The 21,500-nt window shown below is 34.8% G+C and overlaps 1 protein-coding gene across 4 annotated transcripts in view; it reads left to right on the top strand.

Moving 5' to 3' along the window:
• LOC142225645 (amino acid transporter heavy chain SLC3A1-like) overlaps window positions 1–6,493 on the top strand; it is a 32,818-nt gene extending 26,325 nt beyond the window's left edge. For 3 of the 4 annotated variants that reach the window (XM_075295449.1, XM_075295448.1, XM_075295447.1), the window contains 2 exons: window positions 4,766–4,947; window positions 5,013–6,493. In XM_075295449.1, the coding sequence (XP_075151564.1) occupies window positions 4,766–4,947; window positions 5,013–6,378 (1,548 nt within the window). In that variant the 3' untranslated portion in view covers window positions 6,379–6,493. Of the gene's footprint in view, window positions 1–4,591; window positions 4,661–4,765; window positions 4,948–5,012 lie in introns of those variants that run through there. The other variant, XM_075295450.1, reaches the window with a different exon arrangement.
• Window positions 6,494–21,500: the final 15,007 nt, after the last annotated feature.

The following is a 21,500-nucleotide window of genomic DNA, read 5'->3' as shown; positions in this document are numbered from 1 at the left end:
ATTGCAGCTTTGCAACGTAAAAGTTTCGTTTGTAATATAACTTTCGAAAATTATTTTTCAATTCTAATGCAACATAAGCATCGTCGTGAGAAAACACCGATTTACTTTCACAAACTTTTGAGAAAAAACTGGGATTTTCGACACGTTTGAATATTTTATGCCCAATTATATTATCTGTCTCTGAACTCTTCCTCCAAATCTTTTCAGTGTATCTCTGTGACTCTATTGTCTGTCTTGATTAAAATAAGCACAGTGTGCTCCTTTCTACAAGTTCAATAAAATTTCAACCAAAAATATGAGGTCAATCGTATAATTATAACAACAAAGTCACGATATTTTATCTGTTAAATTGCCACAAATCTTACACTGAAAAGGACTCGCCCGGAACTTTCCATTCACTAATAATTTAGTATTGATTCCGCGCCAAAGAAGCAGAGTATTAAAGTGAGGACATAAATTCAAACTCGGGTTTCCAATAAACAGCTTTTCAAATAATGTTCGAAATTAAGACGAAAAAACGTTACAAAGAACGATTTCACTAATTTCGAAAAAATCAGATTTATTATAGCCAAGTTGGTCTTAATCAGAATTATTACATCCAAGTTGGTCTTAGTCCAACAAATTTTCCTCTCATGTAAATACTCAGTTCTAAGTCGAATCACTTAACCATATGAACAAATGGACATTATTAAGAATATTATCGACTTTTGGACAAGAAACAAAAAAACTCCAAATCAGAGAAATACGTCTCCTAGGATAAGCAAATCTCGTACTCGGATTTCAACTATAAAAAATCCTCAGTGTACTTAATAACGAAACTAATAGTTTTGCACCAGTGAAGCAACTAAATTTGCAATTAGCACTCTTGTCTATTTGACCCACGAATTAAACTACGTTGCCCTGTTTCCTCGAGACAAGTGGCAACGCAAATTACGATATTGACATAAATATAGCGAGAGAGACGAGATAATGAGCAAGCAACCTTTAAAATAAATAACTGAGAGCAAAATAATATTATCTCTATACCATACATCCACCTACCTGCTCCCCGCAACAGCCACACTAGGCTAGGTGTTTGTTTTGAAAATGACCAATGTACAGTTATGGGATTTTGTTAGTCTTGGGCAAAATCGTTCACCATAGTGATTCGGACTCGTCGTTCCTTTTGTACAAAGGAACTAGTTCCTTCAAATCGTTCCATCGTTCCTTTTCGTTCCAGCTTTTTATATTTGTCATCACTGTCATCTACTAAAAGCAGAGATGGCATTGTTTACTTTGTGCAACGAAATTCGTGGTCAAATGAAAGATACAAAAATATTAAAAATTGAGTAAAATTACTCAAAATAGTTTATAGAAAAAAATAGTTTATAGGAAGAAAAAATAATGAATGGAAAATTTAAAGAAGTAACTAAAGTCATTGCAAGAAATTAAGATTTTTTTGTGTATTCTTCACAATAAATGGAACTAATGATTCTATTGAATAGCAGCATACTAATCAATGATTTAATATACATACGCGCCAAAATGAATAAATTGTCATATAGCTCAAGCAAAAGTCAAAAAATCAAATTGCGATCCGCGGAACTATGGAACGTAAGTTGAACATAAAACTAAATGACAAAAGGAACGATGAAGATGAAAGAGATGGAACTAGTGGCAATCGTTCCTTTTAGTGAACCGTTCATTGGAACTAGTTCGTTCCGGAACGACACAAGACTAGATTTTGTATTCTTTTTTACCACCACTGGATATTAAAGAATTTGTTATGTACGAAATGCCCTCCGTTAAGTGAGGCAATGGTATAATATAACGCCACCAATGCTGCCTTTAATATTAATATATTTTTTATGTTTGATGTACGACAAATGAGTTATTGAATCATTTAAAGCAATGGAACCATACCTATGGCATTAGAACGCCAAACTAAATTAAAATAACTCAATCAAAATATTCAGCGTTGCCGGAAAAATAAAAAAATGTTCATCCTCGTCTTCGCCTTTAATTTCTTATAGTTTCTTTTTCCTGTTTGTAAAAATATTTCTTCCTAATGGCACTTCTTTTCACACTTTCTTGTTTATTAAGTCTTTACAAAGCATTTAATTTAATTTCCATTCTTCTCTGTTTGGTCATCCGACTACTCGACAGCATAACATTGACTAAAAGAGGTATGTCTGACCACACAAATGTTCACCGCTGTCGTGGAAGATCTACTTGCATATGTAAGATGCTTTTATTTGGCCATGCTCTTTAAAACAACTCTTTAAAAGACGCTCTTTAAAACAATTGAAGACAATAGACTACGTGTGGGAAAGATGGGCGATCAAGGTAAATCTATCGAGTGAAGTGTGAGAGGGGGTTCTCGACGAAGAATAAAAAAGTAATAACGAGGATGATGTTCTTGTATTTGATTTTGTCTGGAGTTTGTGGCAGAGTATTTGGTGGAGATTATTGCGGCCACTGTTAGCACTGTACTAGTTCAACGCTCTTGCAGTGTTGCCTTGATTTATTTGCAGATGGTTGCGGGATGCATTAATGGTAGTTATTGCTTTATTGTAGGTATTTGGGAAAAAGAGATTTGCATAGCAAGTAGAAGGTCTCTTTACTTTTTGCCGAATGACAATTATTAGAAAATAAGAGAAATAGTCATATGTTAAGGAAAGAGATTTTTTTTTTTTTTGATGTGCATCAATAATTTTCTAATCAAATCGTTTTGTGTTTAATTTTTCAATCGTTATTAATGTTATTAGTTTGATAACCTGGGATCTGCTCGTGAAGCATGATAACAACAATTATAACAACTGAAATGCTCGTGAAGCATAAGATATAGTTTTTGTACTAATATAAAAAAGGTTGTGCTTTCGTGGAAAGCACTTATCTTTTAAGTGTCTCGTGAAGAAATTACATTAACATTACAGACTTTGTGCAAGCATCAACGAAAAGCTGCTCAATACAGTAAAGAAACCACTGATATCTAAGCTTTGGACTGACAAAGAAAAGTTCACCACTTTGAAGTATAATCAAGCACAGGAGCTTAAGTTTCTTTTAACACTCATATCTAGCCGTTCACAAATCAAATAAAATTTACGTACCTTTTTTCCATATTGCCTTTTCACAATGATATGTTACGTAAATTGGTTATTCGAACGTGATCCAAATTTTTCCAACAATTTTAAGATTTTTCTCCAGTTCTTTGAAGGTTCAGAAGGACCATGAACAATTGTGGGATATCTGCAGAAGTGGACTGTAAGTATATTTGAAAACTCCCACAATTGTAATAAATTTATGGTAGTTTTCAAAGCAATAAAGAAAAAGGCAAAAGGGTTTCGTTTTAATATGGCATACAAGTGACTTTATTGATGAGATTTCAGCTCCTTACCGCTTGAGTTGCTGTAGCACAAGTGAAGCTTCATTAACTCAAGCCATTTCTAGCGATACGAAATTCAATTGGAAAGTTGGTTAAAATGGTGGTCCTTTATCCGATTGAGTGAAAGCTATACTTCATAGTTGGTTCAATTGGATAAAGGGTTGCCATATATAAATAAATTCAAATTAATTGTTAGATACTTTTAAAGTAAAAACGTTAATGGCTTAATTCAAGTAAAGAAATTCATTTATAGACAATGGGTTATAGAAACAATGTATGTTGAAAAAAAAAGTGTTGTTGAACTAGCTTCAACACAAGTACCAACCACTGCTCCACGCCGCCAACAAATGTATGTTTAACAATGTTATGTTGTTAAACAATGTTATGTTTGCATCGGCTCGTGGGCGCCGCAAGCTATGCTATATAAATATAACTTATAACGATAATTATCTTTTGATGACCATAACAGCTACGTTGCCCAGTGGATAGTGAGCTGGCTTACAAACTGTGTGGTCCCCGTCCGGCAAAAGATAAAATTTTAAATAATTATAAAATTGAATAATTTCTTCTACAATGTTTGTATTACAGAAAAAGGTGCTAAGAACTACAAAAACTCGTGGAAGTGAGAAAAATGGGAGGGAATATACAATTAGGCAGAAAAAATTTTTGAACACAATCTTCTTTGGGAGAAAATTCTTCTAAGCATATAATATTTTTGGGTTCAAAATATTTCCAAACATATTATATGTTCACATTATAACATATAGTTTTTTTGGAAGACAACATTATTGAATTTGGATGGAAAAACACATAATGTTTGGAACTTAGACTACCCAAATATATTATATTGCTTAGACAAATATGCTTTCAAACATATTATATATTGGAAGAAATGAAATATATAAAAGTTTGGGCAATACCCAAAAATGTATATGCTTGAAGCAAAATGTGTTTGGGAGTATATGTTACAGAAGCGATTTTTTTTTGAGGGTGCGAATATTAATGAAAACCTACCTACCTAAACAATCAGTTTTTCTTTAATTGTTCCAAAACCGATCATTCTGAAAACTGGAAAACCGGATGGGTACATTTTCATTCATATCAAAATGATTGTAATCCGATCATATTGTGGTGTAGGGTATACTACTATGAATATCTGTTTTGAAATTGGCGTGGAGAGCTTAAATTAACACCAATTATAAACAGTATTGTTGGTCGCACAAACTCATCCAGTCATTCCCCTAAGCTATCTTATGGTGGGAGCAGTGTATTATGGGTGTAAATAAACGAAAAATGGTTTGATAAATTAGTAAAAATATTTCCAATTAATATGAAAATACATGAACAATATTTTATGGTATATGGTAATGTTATAATTTTGTACCTTGTCTCTTTTTGTAGGACTCTAATGGACATGGGCCCAATGGAAATTTACAACTTGGAAAGGATACACCATCATTCGTCTCATGGAATTGGCCACTGATCAGAAAATGCACTTTTTTCGTTTTCATGTCCAGTTTGTTGGCCATGTGTGCCGTGGTTGTTGCCATGATTATAACTCTGCCAAAGGTGTGCAATCCCAAGTAAGTAGCGGATGCTGGGTGGGGTAAGCACCATGACTAATTTTACCTCTCTTTCGCTTTGGTAGAACCATGTGGTACCGAGGTAGTGTATTTTATGAAATCTTCCCGGCAAGTTTCCAAGACTCGGATAATGATGGTATTGGAGATCTGCGTGGTATTGTCAAACGCATTGACTACATCAACTCTTTGGGCGTGTCTGCCGTTCGTTTGAATTCGATATTTCCATCACCTCACTACCCGGACGATTTTAACAACGTTACGAACCTACTTGAAATTTCCAAGATTCTCGGAACCTTGGAGGATGTTCAGCAACTGAGCCAATCTCTGCAAGCCCGAAATATGTCTTTAGTTTTGGATTTGCCCCTATATCCCTATCTGAAAGAGCTGGGTAAGTCAGAGGGTTCCAGCATGGTTAAAGTATTGGCTAGTACGGCTCTTAATATCTCGGAAGGGGAGGATATAACAACGACCACACCAAGACCAATTATAACCGTGAATACCATTACCACAGCCCTGAAGCATTGGATCAAGTTTGGTGTCGATGGTTTCTACGTCAAGGGCCTAGAGCATTTTTCCGATTTGGAAGATATTGCATACCACATGGCAGAGTGGAAAGACATACTGGGCAATGAGCGCGTTCTCATAATAAGTGAAGAGGTTTTGCATAAACTGAACAGGGCACAGAGAGATCTAGTTCTGCAACATGTCGACCTCGTCGATGTATATCTTAATGTCTTCAATGGTACAACATACTTGGAGGAGCGTATAAATCAGCTTCTAACATCCGAAATAGCGCCTAAAGATCCAGGTGTTTGGATTCACTGGTCACTGGGTAGTGTGGATAAACCAAGGTTGGCCAGAGACAACACAAGTGCCAATTTTACTATAACAGCCACTCTAATGCAACTAATGTTACCCGGAACGCCAAATATATTCTACGGGGATGAAATAGGTTTGCGAGCTGTCAACGATCACATGAATGAGCACAATGACACAAAACATTTGCATCACTTGGCCACCATGCAATGGTCACACAATTCTACTCAACAATTTACCAATCGGGAAACGCTGCCATGGCTTCCCAAGTCCTCAGGAGCCAAATTTGATGACTACACATTGGTGTCGCGCATGATTGCGTTGCGGGACCGATCTCCATCCATTTACAAAAATGCCATTTGCAAAGGAGAAACCGTGCTCCCCAACACAGTCATCAGACGCAGTGGCGACGATATACTGATAGTTGAGAGAATATATCCCAGACGCAATGCGTTTGTTTCCGTTTCGAATTTCGGGCAGATACGAATGACTCTGGACATGACGTCGAAATTCTACAGTGGCATTTTGATGCTGCACGATGGTAATGATAAAATATATTTCAGTGACTTCCACATTGGGCCAACGGAGAGTATCATAGTGCGTCTGGATAAGTAATCCACCAATCCGCCAATTCAGTACCACCGGATATAAAGTACTTAAAATTGTTAAATTGACTATTTTGTTACATGTCTGTAAGATTTATTAAATAAATATTGTAATTTAATAGAAATTCATCGTAGTTCTGGAGAGTTGGCAGAAAAACAGATGGTAGCTGTATTTAGTCGAAAAAAAAACACCATACATTGCTCTTTGAGAGCCCTACCAAACGCCAAATTAAAGTTAGGCTATAATGCTGATGCACAGGCTAAAAAGTAAACTGTTTTATGTGAAAAATGTACTACAGTGTATTTGCCACATTTTGAGATTCTTGAAACATATAGAGAAAGGAATATGATCACATATTTCAGAGGACAATGTTATTTTTGGTCCCTAAAATGTTGTTTTCTCGCCAAACATAAACATGTGCCGCGTTTCCCGTCCAAAAATAACATTTTACTCTTGCAATAGCCTTGAGGTGATAATTTGTTTACTGCCATTTACGAAATTACAAGCTGCCTGGAAAGAAAAACTGAACTAAAGGTAAAGAGAAAATCGTTCGGTCTAAATTATGAAAAGTTTCTTCTGCTTTCATTTACATTATACAAAATAAAGTCATAGGCGTTGGAAGGCCTCTTGGGAGGCGGCTTAGACCCCCAGAAAAATTTTAGCCCACCCAGAATTTGAAAACCTATTTACGATTTTCCATTGTATTTATATAATATTAAACAAGTAAATACAGCCACACAAAGTTCCGCTAAAGACTTTCATGCACAATCGAATTACTTGGGGTTTGGTAGCAGTGGTCGATCCCTTTGGCCAAAAAAAAAAAAATCAAAGTTAGAAATTTGTCAAAAAGTGTGGCAACACTGTTTCTTATGCAACAAGAAACACAAGAGGACGAAAATTTCTCTTCTACAAACACAACAAATGTCAACAGTATAGATATCGCACAATGCCTGCAGCGTTGGTATTACCGACGTTGCGGCCGAAGCGCTGTTTTGATAAATTGTTTTTAAAGACATAATTTCAAATTGTCTGCCAAAAAGTTTAATAGAATGAAAAGATTTATATAAAAGAACATTTGTTATTACAAAGTAGGTTCTAAATCCCATTTTCTTTATGTTTCGTAAAGCTGGCAGAGAACTGAACTGGGTGACGCCGACGCAAACTGTATGATATTTGAGAGAAGCACCGACAAAAACTGCATGGTATTAGAGAAATTTTCCTCATGACTGCCACCTATTGACGCAGTTTCACTTCACAGTTTCGTCCTCTTGTATTTTAATTCTCTCTGATGCAAACAAGGTTTTACAATGTGTATTTGTTTTTGTTTTATTCCATCTGTACTCTTTAAAGCGGCTTCAAAAGAGAGAGCAAGTAAGCAGTTGGTTTTTGAAGTGTGAAAAAGTATAAAATGAAGTGCACTTTTAAATAAATAAAACAAGAGAAAAAAAATTATATCGAAATAAATCGAAATGAATATTGAATTAAATGGAATTAACTACCCAGCAAAAAAATTGGAAGTTGTTCCACAAACATTTCTTTTAAAGCCCATCCCAGAATCCCCCATCGAGTTTCTTCAACTTCCGATGCAGTCCTTTTGGACAAGTCCACAAACATCTCTTCTAAAGCGCATCGTGGGATCCCCCAATATTTTTTTTCCCCTTCTGATGCAGTCCTTTTGGACAAGTGCACAAACATTTCTTCTAAAGCGCATCTTGGGATCCCCCGATGCAGTCCAGCAATCAGGCAATCAGGCTATTTTAAGTGCAAATTTTGTACAATTAAATTTTACTAATAAATAGAAAACTAATAAAAAAACTAAAAAAATAGAAATTAATAAAAAAAAGTAAAAAAATAATAAAAAAATTCATCCCCGCTGGGATTTGAAGCTGTGCCGTTTGAATTTTTCGCTTCCATGGAAGTGCTTTTGAGAAGGTTTTGCAAATTACGAGAATTTTTAATTTTTTTGTTGATTTTTAGTGGAAAAAATATGTTTATACGTAAATATATGCCGAAAATAAAAAATAAAAACGATGCATGACATAAAAAAATAATTTTTTAGAAAAATATTTGATACAAAAATTGCCGCTGGTGAGATTTGAACCTGCGTTTCTTATTTTTTCGTTCATACTACTAAAGAACATTTCGAGAAGCAATTAGAATGTTATTCCTTGGTGTCGTATTACGATCATATCACAAACATTTGAATTGACCTTTCGATACTTTATTTTCAATGGCGTTTGTGGCTGAGTGTGCTAAGCAGAGAATGAAGCCGCCGAGTCGCGCCGCCGATTTTAGCCGCCGCCGACCAGTTTCTTCCAGCCGAAGCCGCCGCCGAATATATCGACTCATCTCGACTCATAATTAGCCGCCAAGTAATCAAAAATATTGATTTAAATCAGAAAAATTTATTAATAATTGTTGTATTTTTTGTTAAAATGTTTAACTTTCAACCCAAAATCCATCAGTATCATGTTTCTATAATAGCTTTGCAACCATTTAGCTCAGAAAATGTAAATGAAATGAAAATTTGATTGTAAGTTTGGTTGTACAACTAATCTCATTACCATTCGGATTACTTCAAATCGATTTTATAATGGATAATTGTCCGCCGCCGAATAGACGAATTTATATCGGCTTAGCCATCAAGCCGCCGCCGCCGGAGGCAAAAAATTAGTGTCAGCCGCCGCCGGCAAAAATGGGTCGGCTTCATTCTCTGGTGCTAAGGCGTTCTGTTATGGTGCCAGCAAACCCAGGTTCAACCCCTGGTCGGAGCGAAAAAGTTTTTCAAATTGTAAAAATTATATAATAGGAAAATAATTTTGTAATAAAACATATGGATGAAAAAAAAATGTATTCGTTGAAAAAATTTTTTTTTCGCTTTTTAAATTTCTTCATTCAAATTAACTTCCAGGGCACAACTTCTAAAGCAATGCAAAGGATCCAAAAAGGGAATATTTTCGTCCTATGACAAGCTCATGTAAAATTCATTGGAGATGATACAAGTTTGCACTACTTCCGGATCACAGATTGGGGATCCAAACTACTTTTTTGGAAGCTCTTTTTTTGCTGGGTATATTTTAAAATGCAAAAAAATTTATAAAACTTGTTATACCCATAGGATGGGGGTATATTAACTTTGTCATTCCGTTTGTAACACATCGAAATATTGCCCCATAAAGTATATAAAGGGTGATTCTTTTGAGGTTAGGATTTTCATGCATTAGTATTTGACAGATCACGTGGGATTTCAGACATGGTGTCAAAGAGAAAGATGCTCAGTATGCTTTGACATTTCATCATGAATAGACTTACGATCTGCCACAACGTCGAATTTTCAGTGAATGGGCCCTAGAAAAGTTGGCAGAAAATCCGCTTTTTTATCGACAAATTTTGTTCAGCGATGAGGCTCATTTCTGGTTGAATGGCTACGTAAATAAGCAAAATTGCCGCATTTGGAGTGAAGAGCAACCAGAAGCCGTTCAAGAACTGCCCATGCATCCCGAAAAATGCACTGTTTGGTGTGGTTTGTACGCTGGTGGAATCATTGGACCGTATTTTTTCAAAGATGCTGTTGGACGCAACGTTACGGTGAATGGCGATCGCTAACAAACTTTTTGTTGCCAAAAATGGAAGAACTGAACTTGGTTGACATGTGGTTTCAACAAGATGGCGCTACATGCCACACAGCTCGCGATTCTATGGCCATTTTGAGGGAAAACTTCGGAGAACAATTCATCTCAAGAAATGGACCGGTAAGTTGGCCACCAAGATCATGCGATTTGACGCCTTTAGACTATTTTTTGTGGGGCTACGTCAAGTCTAAAGTCTACAGAAATAAGCCAGCAACTATTCCAGCTTTGGAAGACAACATTTCCGAAGAAATTCGGGCTATTCCGGCCGAAATGCTCGAAAAAGTTGCCCAAAATTGGACTTTCCGAATGGACCACCTAAGACGCAGCCGCGGTCAACATTTAAATGAAATTATCTTCAAAAAGTAAATGTCATGGACCAATCTAACGTTTCAAATAAAGAACTGATGAGATTTTGCAAATTTTATGCGTTTTTTTTTAAAAAAAAGTTATCAAGCTCTTAACAAATCACCCTTTATATATTCTGGGTCGTGGTGAAATTCTCAGTCGATTTGAGCATGTCCGTCCGTCCGTCTGTTGAAATCAAGCTAACTTCCGAACGAAACAAGCTATCGACTTGAAACTTGGCACAAGTAGTTGTTATTGATGTAGGTCGGATGGTATTGCAAATGGGCCATATCGGTCCACTTTTACGTGTAGCCCCCATATAAACGGACCCCCAAAGTTGGCTTGCCGATCATCTAAGAGAAACCAATTTCATCCGATCCGGCTGAAATTAGGTACATGGTGTTGGTATATGGTCTCTAACAGCCATGCAAAAATTGGTCCACATCGGTTCATAATTATAATTAGCTCCCATATAAACCGATCCCCCGATTTGGCTTGCGGAGCCTCTAAGAGAAGCAAATTGCTCATTTTCTTATCTATAAAGCCAATTTTTTGTTTAATAGTTTAATTCAGTGTTTCCTAACAAGTTCCTTATGTTATTTAATAAATGCCACAAAGCAAGACAAAAGGTTTTAAAATGTTGCAGAAGTTTAGGAACTCTAACAATATATTAGACAAAGAAATGTATATGAGAGCTGTGAAGGAGTATAAACAGATTTTTTTACATAGCAAACATAAATATAACGAGGAAGCGAAAGAATGGTGGCAAATTGCAAGGGAAGTAAGGGGTCAAAAGTTTAAAATTAGCTGTGAACTTACTACATATGAGTTTAAAAAGTATTTTAATTAACTTTTGAATCGTGAAACAAATGAATTATATTTCGATTATGCTCCAATGATGTATGTGGATGTCGATTTGGATGGCCCGATAACAACAGATGAGCTACAAAATATATTGAAAAAATGAAGCCCAATAAAGCTCCTGGGTAAAGGGTATTCCATATGAACACATTGTAAATGCACGAGATATATTTCACAATAAGTTAATAAAGGTTATAACAAAATATTGGAGAGCGAAGAGTGTTTTTCGAAAGCTGTTACATTTCCAATTCACAAAATAGGAGACCCAAGGCATTGAGGTATTTCTTTCATGAATTGCCTTGCATTATGATAGGGATTTTAAATGAAATCCTGGTAAATTGGACAGAAAAAACGGAATACCGGCTTTCGCAAGAACTATTCTACAAGTGATAATTTATATAACTTATCTGCTATAGTAAATTTGAAATTCGCGGAAAGGAAAAAGGTCTATGCTATTTTCGTAGACTTCAAGGCAGCGTTTGATAAAATATCGAGGCAAACACTTATTTTCAAACTTCATACAATGGGTGTATCAACAAAATTTACAAACCTCATTGAAGATATTTATAAAACCACGAAATCGGTCATTTGGATTGGGGAAGAAATATCGGATTATTTCGTCACAAAATCCGGAGTTAAGCAAGGTTGTTTGATGTCGCCGTTATTGTTTGCCTTGTATGTAAATAATCTACATGACAATCTTGGGGGAGGAATCCAAATTGGACAAAAGAATATTCGGGTACTACTATATGCGGACGACATTGTAATATTGGCAGAAGATGATATAATGTTACACAATATGATTAGAAACCTGGAAATTTATTGCGACATGTGGAATCTGGAAGTGAACATTAGTAAGCCGGAAATAATGGTGTTCAGAAATGGAGGAAGAATCCGGTGACAAGAAAAATGGTTTTATAAAGGAAACGAACTGAAAATTACAAATCAATATAAATATCTGGGAGTACTCCTAACACCAAAAATGAGGTTCACATCACACGTTGAAAATAGAACGCTACAGGCAAAAAGTGTCATAAACTCTACCTGCACAGAAAAAAATATCACCAAAATATTACCAATTAAAAAGTTAATTGAAGTTGAAATTTTTTTCAATTAATAAATTAATTGATACAATTAACTTTTTAATCATGATAGAAACATTAAGTTAATTAAGTCAATGATTGAAAATTTTAAAATTTTTAATTAAAAAATTAATTGATACAATTAACTTTTTAATCAAATTCGGAAGACTAATTCAGTTAAAAAAAGTACAGATTTTTTTTTAAATTTTTAATTAAAAATGTATTTCAAACAACCATTTGTTAATCCAAATAAAAACTCTAAGCCAATTCAGAAAGTAATTAAAAATAAAGGGTGATTCTTTTGAGGTTAGGATTTTCATGCATTAGTATTTGACAGATCACGTGGGATTTCAGACATGGTGTCAAAGAGAAAGATGCTCAGTATGCTTTGACATTTCATCATGAATAGACTTACTAACGAGCAACGCTTGCAAATCATTGAATTTTATTACCAAAATCAGTGTTCGGTTCGAAATGTGTTTATCGACAAATTTTGTTCAGCGATGAGGCTCATTTCTGGTTGAATGGCTACACGCAAAGAAAAAAAACGTTTGGAAAACGTGTACCGAAAACGTTTTTCTTTTGTTAGAGTTTTTTGAATTGCTTCGAAAATTTTAAACTTTTATCACCAAAAAAATTCGTTTGTTACAAAGTTTTTATTTTTTCAATAAAAAAAGTTATTTTTGAAACAACAACAGAATCCATTTCGTTTATATCAAACACTGTTCTTTTCTGACTTTTGGTCTTTAATAAAACACATTTTACAGTTCAAAATTTAATATAGTACAATGTAATGTTGAACATTTTTTTCGGAATCTTCCGAACATATGTAGAATGTATGTAAAAAAAAAAAAAAAAAAAAAAACTTTGGTCGAAGCAGGGATCGAACCCACGACCCTCGGCATGAGAGTCAGACGTAGCAACCACTGCTCCACGGTGCCAAACTAAATGTTTGTTTCTGTTAAATAAACTTTGTTTATTCGGTTCGTGGGCGCCGCAAGCTATGCTATATAAATATAACTTATATGGATATTTATCTATTGATGACCATAACAGGTACATAGCTCAGTGGTTAGTGTGTTGGCTTACAAAGTGCATGGTCCGCGGTTCGATTCTCCGTCCAGGCGAAAGGTAAAAAAATTTTAAAAATTTATAAAATCGTATAATTTCTTCTACATTGTTTGTATTACAGAAAAAGGTGTTAAGAACTAAAAATCTTCGTGGAAGTGAGAAATATGTGAGGGAAAATGCAATTAGCCAGAAAAAAAAATTTTTTTGAGTTAGTCTTTATGAAATTGTTTTTACATCCTGGAAAAGAATAAACGTTTATCACAAAAAGTATATACTTTTCTTCCAAATACACTTCCTTACAGCGAAAAGCAAATGAGAAACGAACTTTGTTTGTCTAAAATTTCGTTTGGGAGGAAAGAATTATTTTTTTGCGTGTACGTAAATAAGCAAAATTGCCGCATTTGGAGTGAAGAGCAACCAGAAGCCGTTCAAGAACTGCCCATGCATCCCGAAAAATGCACTGTTTGGTGTGGTTTGTACGCTGGTGGAATCATTGGACCGTATTTTTTCAAAGATGCTGTTGGACGCAACGTTACGGTGAATGGCGATCGCTATCGTTCGATGCTAACAAACTTTTTGTTGCCAAAAATGGAAGAACTGAACTTGGTTGACATGTGGTTTCAACAAGATGGCGCTACATGCCACACAGCTCGCGATTCTATGGCCATTTTGAGGGAAAACTTCGGAGAACAATTCATCTCAAGAAATGGACCGGTAAGTTGGCCACCAAGATCATGCGATTTGAAGCCTTTAGACTATTTTTTGTGGGGCTACGTCAAGTCTTAAGTCTACAGAAATAAGCCAGCAACTATTCCAGCTTTGGAAGACAACATTTCCGAAGAAATTCGGGCTATTCCGGCCGAAATGCTCGAAAAAGTTGCCCAAAATTGGACTTTCCGAATGGACCACCTAAGACGCAGCCGCGGTCAACATTTAAATGAAATTATCTTCAAAAAGTAAATGTCATGGACCAATCTAACGTTTCAAATAAAGAACCGATGAGATTTTGCAAATTTTATGCGTTTTTTTTTAAAAAAAAGTTATCAAGCTCTTAACAAATCACCCTTTAGTTACCTTTTTATACCCTTCACCACTACTGTGGTACAGGGTATAATAAGTTTGTGCATTTGTATGTAACGCCAAGAAGGAAAAGTCTGAGACCCATCGTTTAGTATACCGATCGTCATAGAATTAAATTCTGAGTCGATTTAGCGATGTCCGTCTGTCTGTCTGTCTGTCCGTCTGTCTGTCTGTCTGTCTGTTGATGTATTTTTGTGTGCAAAGTACAGCTCGCAGTTTTAGTCCGATTGTCCTAAAATTTGGTATAGGGTCCTGTTTCGGCTCAAAGACGATCCCTATTGATTTTGGAAAAAATCGGTTCAGATTTAGATATAGCTGCCATATATATTTTTCACCGATCTGGTCATAATTGGCGTGTATATCAACCGATCTTCCTCAAATTCCGTACATCCGAATATTTTATGAGTCTCGAAAAACTTGCAAAATATCATCCAAATCGGTTCAGATTTAGATATAGCTCCCATATATAGCTTTCGCCCGATTTACACTCCTTTGCCCACAGAGGCCAATTTTTTGCTCCGATTTAGTTGAAATTTTGCACAGGGAGTAGAATTAGCATTATAGTTATGCATGTCATATTTGGTGGAAATCGGTTCAGATTTAGATATAGCTCCCATATATAGCTTTCGCCCGATTTACACTCAAATGACCACAGAGGCCAATTTTTTGCTCCGATTTAGTTGACATTTTGCACAGGGAGTAGAATTAGCATTGTAGCTATGTGTGCCAAATTTGGTTGAAATCGGTTCAGATTTAGATATAGCTCCCATATATAGCTTTCGTCCGATTTACACTCATATGACCACAGAGGCCAATCTTTTACTCCGATTTAATTGAAATTTTGCACAGAGAGTAGAATTAGCATAGTAGCTATGCGTGCCAAATTTGGTTGAAATCGGTTCAGATTTAGATATATCTTCCATATATAGCTTTCGCCCGATTTACACTCATATGACCACAGTGGCCAATCTTTTACTCCGATATAATTGAAATTATGAACAGAGAGTAGAATTAGCATTGTAGCTATGCGTGCCAAATTTGGTTGAAATCGGTTCAGATTTAGATATAGCTTCCATATATAGATTTCGCCCGATATGGACTTATATGGCCCCAGAAGCCAGAGTTTTGGCCCAATTTGGTTGAAATTTTGCACTAGGAGTACAATTAGTAATATAGTCATATGTGCCAAATTTGATTGAAATCGGTTCAGATTTCGATATAGCTCCCATATATATGTTTTTCTGATTTCGACAAAAATGGTCAAAATACCAACATTTTCCTTCTAAAATCGCCACTGCTTAGTCGAAAAGTTGTAAAAATGACTCTAATTTTCCTAAACTTCTAATACATATATATCGAGCGATAAACCATAAATAAACTTTTTCGAAGTTTCCTTAAAATTGCTTCAGATTTAAATGTTTCCCATATTTTTTTACTAACATTGTGTTCCACCCTAGTCCATTAGCCGACATAAATTTTGAGTCTATAGATTTTGTAGAAGTCTATCAAATTCTTCCAGATCAAGTGATATTTAAATGTATGTATTTGGGACAAACCTTTATATATAGCCCCCAACACATTTGACGGATGTGATATGGTATCGAAAAGTTTAGATCTACAAAGTGGTGCAGGGTATAATATAGTCGGCCCCGCCCGACTTTAGACTTTCCTTACTGGTTTAATTAATAAATTAATTGAGTTTTGCAATCAACATCAATTAAAATTTTGATTGAATCAATTAAAAAATGAATTGAAATTTGCTGAAAAAAATCAATTAATTTTTTAATCAAGAATTTTTTCTATGCCGAATTAAAACTGTGATTGATACTATCATTTTCGTGATTGAAGACATTTCAATTAAAAATTAAATTGGATCAATTAATTTGGTGATTGAATCAGAAAAAAAATTTTTTGTGTGTGGAAGAACTTTTTAGGGAAGAGAGAAATATCGCTGGCAAATAAATGAAAAGTATACACGGCGGTATGTAGATCTATTCAAAATTATGCTGCTCAGGTCTGGGGAAACTTCAAAAAGGTGGATTCTTTTCAAATGTATTTCCTCAAAAAGATATTGTTTTTACCTAGCCACACGCCGAACTACAGTGAATCAAAAAAGTTTACGTACATCTCCACCGTGGTGCAATGGTTAGCATGCCCGCCTTGCATACACAAGGTCGTGGGTTCGATTCCTGCTTCGACCGAACACCAAAACGTTTTTCAGCGGTGGATTATCCCACCTCAGTAATGTTGGTGACATTTCTGAGGGTTTCAAAACTTCTCTAAGTGGTTTCACTGCAATGTGGAACGCCGTTCGGACTCGGCTATAAAAAGGAGGTCCCTTGTCATTGAGCTTAACATGGAATCGGGCAGCACTCAGTGATAAGAGAGAAGTTCACCAATGTGGTATCACAATGGACTGAATAGTCTAAGTGAGCCTGATACTAACCTAACCTAACCTACATCTCCAAAAATTCAAATAATTGTTTTATTCTGACTTACTTTAACAAAAAGGAACAGTTTTTACTCTCAATATCTCTTTGTTTATGTTTGTTCTCCATATTTCCTTCCATATATTTTCCCAAATCCGTTGTAGGAATTCAGTGTTTACAAAATAGTGAAGAAAGAGTAAAAATCATTTTAAAAAAACTTTACGTACGCTATTAAAGTAACCTAATCTCTCTGCATAGATTTTACCGCTATAACGGTAATCACATATTTTGCTTACGAATGGTTATAAAGGGTGATTTGTTAAGAGCTTGATAACTTTTTTTTTAAAAAAAACGCATAAAATTTGCAAAATCTCATCGGTTCTTTATTTGAAACGTTAGATTGGTCCATGACATTTACTTTTTGAAGATAATTTCATTTAAATGTTGACCGCGGCTGCGTCTTAGGTGGTCCATTCGGAAAGTCCAATTTTGGGCAACTTTTTCGAGCATTTCGGCCGGAATAGCCCGAATTTCTTCGGAAATGTTGTCTTCCAAAGCTGGAATAGTTGCTGGCTTATTTCTGTAGACTTTAGACTTGACGTAGCCCCACAAAAAATAGTCTAAAGGCGTCAAATCGCATGATCTTGGTGGCCAACTTACCGGTCCATTTCTTGAGATGAATTGTTCTCCGAAGTTTTCCCTCAAAACGGCCATAGAATCGCGAGCTGTGTGGCATGTAGCGCCATCTTGTTGAAACCACATGTCAACCAAGTTCAGTTCTTCCATTTTTGGCAACAAAAAGTTTGTTAGCATCGAACGATAGCGATCGCCATTCACCGTAACGTTGCGTCCAACAGCATCTTTGAAAAAATACGGTCCAATGATTCCACCAGCGTACAAACCACACCAAACAGTGCATTTTTCGGGATGCATGGGCAGTTCTTGAACGGCTTCTGGTTGCTCTTCACTCCAAATGCGGCAATTTTGCTTATTTACGTAGCCATTCAACCAGAAATGAGCCTCATCGCTGAACAAAATTTGTCGATAAAAAAGCGGATTTTCTGCCAACTTTTCTAGGGCCCATTCACTGAAAATTCGACGTTGTGGCTCGTTAGTAAGTCTATTCATGATGAAATGTCAAAGCATACTGAGCATCTTTCTCTTTGACACCATGTCTGAAATCCCACGTGATCTGTCAAATACTAATGCATGAAAATCCTAACCTCAAAAGAATCACCCTTTACAAACACGCAAAGAAAAAAAAGTTTGGAAAACGTGTACCGAAATCGTTTTTCTTTTGTTAGAGTTTTTTGAATTGCTTCGAAAAGTATACACTTTTATCACCAAAAAAATTCGTTTGTTACAAAATTTTTATTTTTTCAATAAAAAAAGTTATTTTTGAACCAAAAACACAGTCCATTTCGTTTATCTCAAACACTGTTCTTTTCTGACTTTACGTCTTTAATAAGACACATTTTAAAGACACATTTAAATAGTAAAAATTTAATATAGTAGAATGTAATGTTGAACATTTTTTCGGAATCTTCCGACCATATTTGGAATATATGTAAAAAAAAATTTTTTTTTGGTCGAAGCAGGGATCGAACCCACTACCCCTGGCATGCAAGTCGGACGTAGCAACCACTGCTCCACGGTGCCCAACTAAATGTATTTTTCTATTAAATAAAATTTGTTTAATCGGCTCGTAGGCGCCGCAAGCTATGCTATATAAATACAACTTAACTTATATCTATTGATGACAATAACGGCTACATAGCTCAGTGGATAGTGTGTTGGCTTACAAATTGCATGGTCCGCGGTTCGATTCTCCGTCCAGGCGAAAGGTAAAAAAAAATTTAAAATTTATAAAATCGTATAATTTCTTCTACATTGTGCTATTACAGAAAAAGGTGCTAAGAACTAAAAAACTTCGTGGAAGTGAGAAAGATGTGAGGGAAAATGCAATTAGCCAAAAAAAAATTTTTTGAGTTAGTCTTTATGAAATTGTTTTTACATCCTGGAAAAGAATAAACGTTTATCACAAAAAGTATATACTTTTCTTCCAAATACACTTCGTTTCAACGAAAAGCAAATGAGAAACGAACTTTGTTTGTCTAAAATTTCGTTTGGGAGGAAAGAATTATTTTTTTGCGTGCATGCAAAGAAAAAAAAAACGTTTGGAAAACGTGTACCGAAAACGTTTTTCTTTTGTTAGAGTTTTTTGAATTGTTTCGAAAATTTTTTTCACCAAAAAAATTTGTTTGTTTCAAAATTTTTATTTTTTCAATAAAATAAGTTATTTTTGAAACAACAACACAGTCCGTTTCGCTTATATCAAACACAGTTCTTTTCTGACTTTAGGTCTTTAATAAGACACATTTTACAGTTCAAAATTTAATATAGTACAACAGCGTTGCCAGAATTGTTTCACCAAAAACCGCTAGATTTGCCCAAAAAAATAGCTAAAAAAAGCTAAAAAATGCTAAAAAATAGCTAGAAAAAAAGCTAAATTTTTTTGTATCAAAAGTCACATTTTTGATTGAAATTTAACAAACTTAAAGGCTTTATTTCACTTACAATGCATATTATTTTCATTTTAATTCCACTTCTGTGAGACTGTAACAATATCTAAGGCATATTAGCTCTGTTTGCGTATTCGATACATTTTGATTACTATCACAAATTTTTTACTGGAAGTCCTTCGTTTTGTGGGAGCTACCTTCCCAACACATCTATTTTATTTACTTGTTATTTTAAAATATTAAATGATCTAAGCATGCTTTGGATTTGGTAAAAAAATGATTTGTCATTTTTTTAAATAAAATTTTAGTTTGGATTTGAAATTGTGAAAAATTCGAAATACATTACTTTTATTTAAATTGTAGAAAATACCTATAGTTTACATTTCCCAGTAAAAACATTTTCCTTTTCTTCATGAGCTATCAAAGTGCTTTAAAAACGTGCTAACGCCAACTTAAATTTCCAAATTCAGACTCGACTTCAAGTAGAAATTATTGTATATATACGTTTTTAAAATAAAGTGTTGAAAAACATCTTCTATTTTTGAACGCTATTTTGGTTTGTGGTTAAGATGCAAAACCTCCTCACATTTAATTACTATTTCATTAATTCTTCCTTCTTTCATGAAAACATACCCATTTTTAAGTTGAATCACTTAATTATAAGGACAAAACGACTTTATCGTCTTTTGGACAAGGAAAACAGTTTATATAAAAGAAATTCACAAATGCCATTATAACCAAAATTCGCGTTCGTATTTTAAGGAGACGACAATATTTTTTCAGTGCACAAAGCTATTCACATCTACTATTTTAATTTAGTAATATCGTAATAACTTTAGAATATTATACTAACATAAAAAGGATAAACGAGTCAAATGATAATATTCCCAATAATTTACTGACAGTTTATCTAACAAATTTGTATGGTAATAGTAGATTCAAAGTTTACGATAACTTTTATGTATATAATGAAAAAACTTTACAACAAGGTGTATTTGCTACAAAAATGCCCGCATAATGGCTGGACTCATTATTAATGTTTCAACTGAGCTTTGAAATATGTGGAAACCATTATACTTGCAGCAAGGCTTAGATAAAAACGCCGATTTATCCATATTTCAATAGAAACATGTCGAAAATAAAAAAAGCCAAAAATAGCTAAAAGAGTCATGGAAAAAAGCCAGAAAAAAAGCTAAAAGCTAAATGCATTTTTTTCCCGCTAAACGTCTTCAAAAAAAGCCAAATCTAGCGGGAAAAAAGCTAAATTGGCAACGCTGTAGTACAATGTAATGTTGAACATTTTTTCGGAATCTTCCGAACATATCTGGAATATATGTAAAAAAAAACATTGGTCGAAGCAGGGATCGAACCAACTACCCTTGGCATGCAAGTCGGACGTAGCAACCACTGCTCCACGGTGCCAAACTAAATGTTTGTTTCTGTTAAATAAACTTTGTTTATTCGGTTCGTGGGCGCAGCAAGCTATGCTATATAAATATAACTTATATGGATAATTATCTATTGATAACCATAACAGGTACATAGCTCAGTGGTTAGTGTGTTGGCTTACAAAGTGCATGTTCCGCGGTTCGATTCTCCCTCCAGGCGAAAGGTAAACAAATTTTAAAAATGTATAAAATCGTATAATTTCTTCTACATTGTTGGTATTACAGGAAAAGGTGTTAAGAACTAAAAATCCTGGTGGATGTGAGGGACAATGCAATTAGCAAGAAAACAATGTTTTTTTGAGTTAGTCTTTATGAAATTGTGTTTACATCCTGGAAAAGAATAAACGTTTATCACAAAAAGTATATACTTTTCTTTCAATTACACTTCGAAAAGCAAATGAGAAACGAACATTGGTTGTCTAAAATTTCGTTTGGGAGGAAAGAATTATTTTTTTGCGTGTAATATTCTGAGGCCGTTGCCAGTAATGTTCTTTTGCATCGGATGGAAACCGGTTTATGTTTGTTTCATCTGACCATATAACTTATTTCGAGCCATCAACGGTCCAATCTTTGTGGGCTAAACTAGATATTTTCTTTTTAATAAAAAGTTAAAAATCTTCGACATGCTACACTCAAAAGAAGTGCCAGTTTAAAAGTTCAA

The sequence above is a fragment of the Haematobia irritans genome, chromosome 2, assembly GCF_050003625.1.
Source record: "Haematobia irritans isolate KBUSLIRL chromosome 2, ASM5000362v1, whole genome shotgun sequence".
Taxonomy (NCBI): Eukaryota; Metazoa; Arthropoda; class Insecta; order Diptera; family Muscidae; genus Haematobia; species Haematobia irritans.
This window is presented reverse-complemented; position numbering and strand designations above follow the sequence as displayed.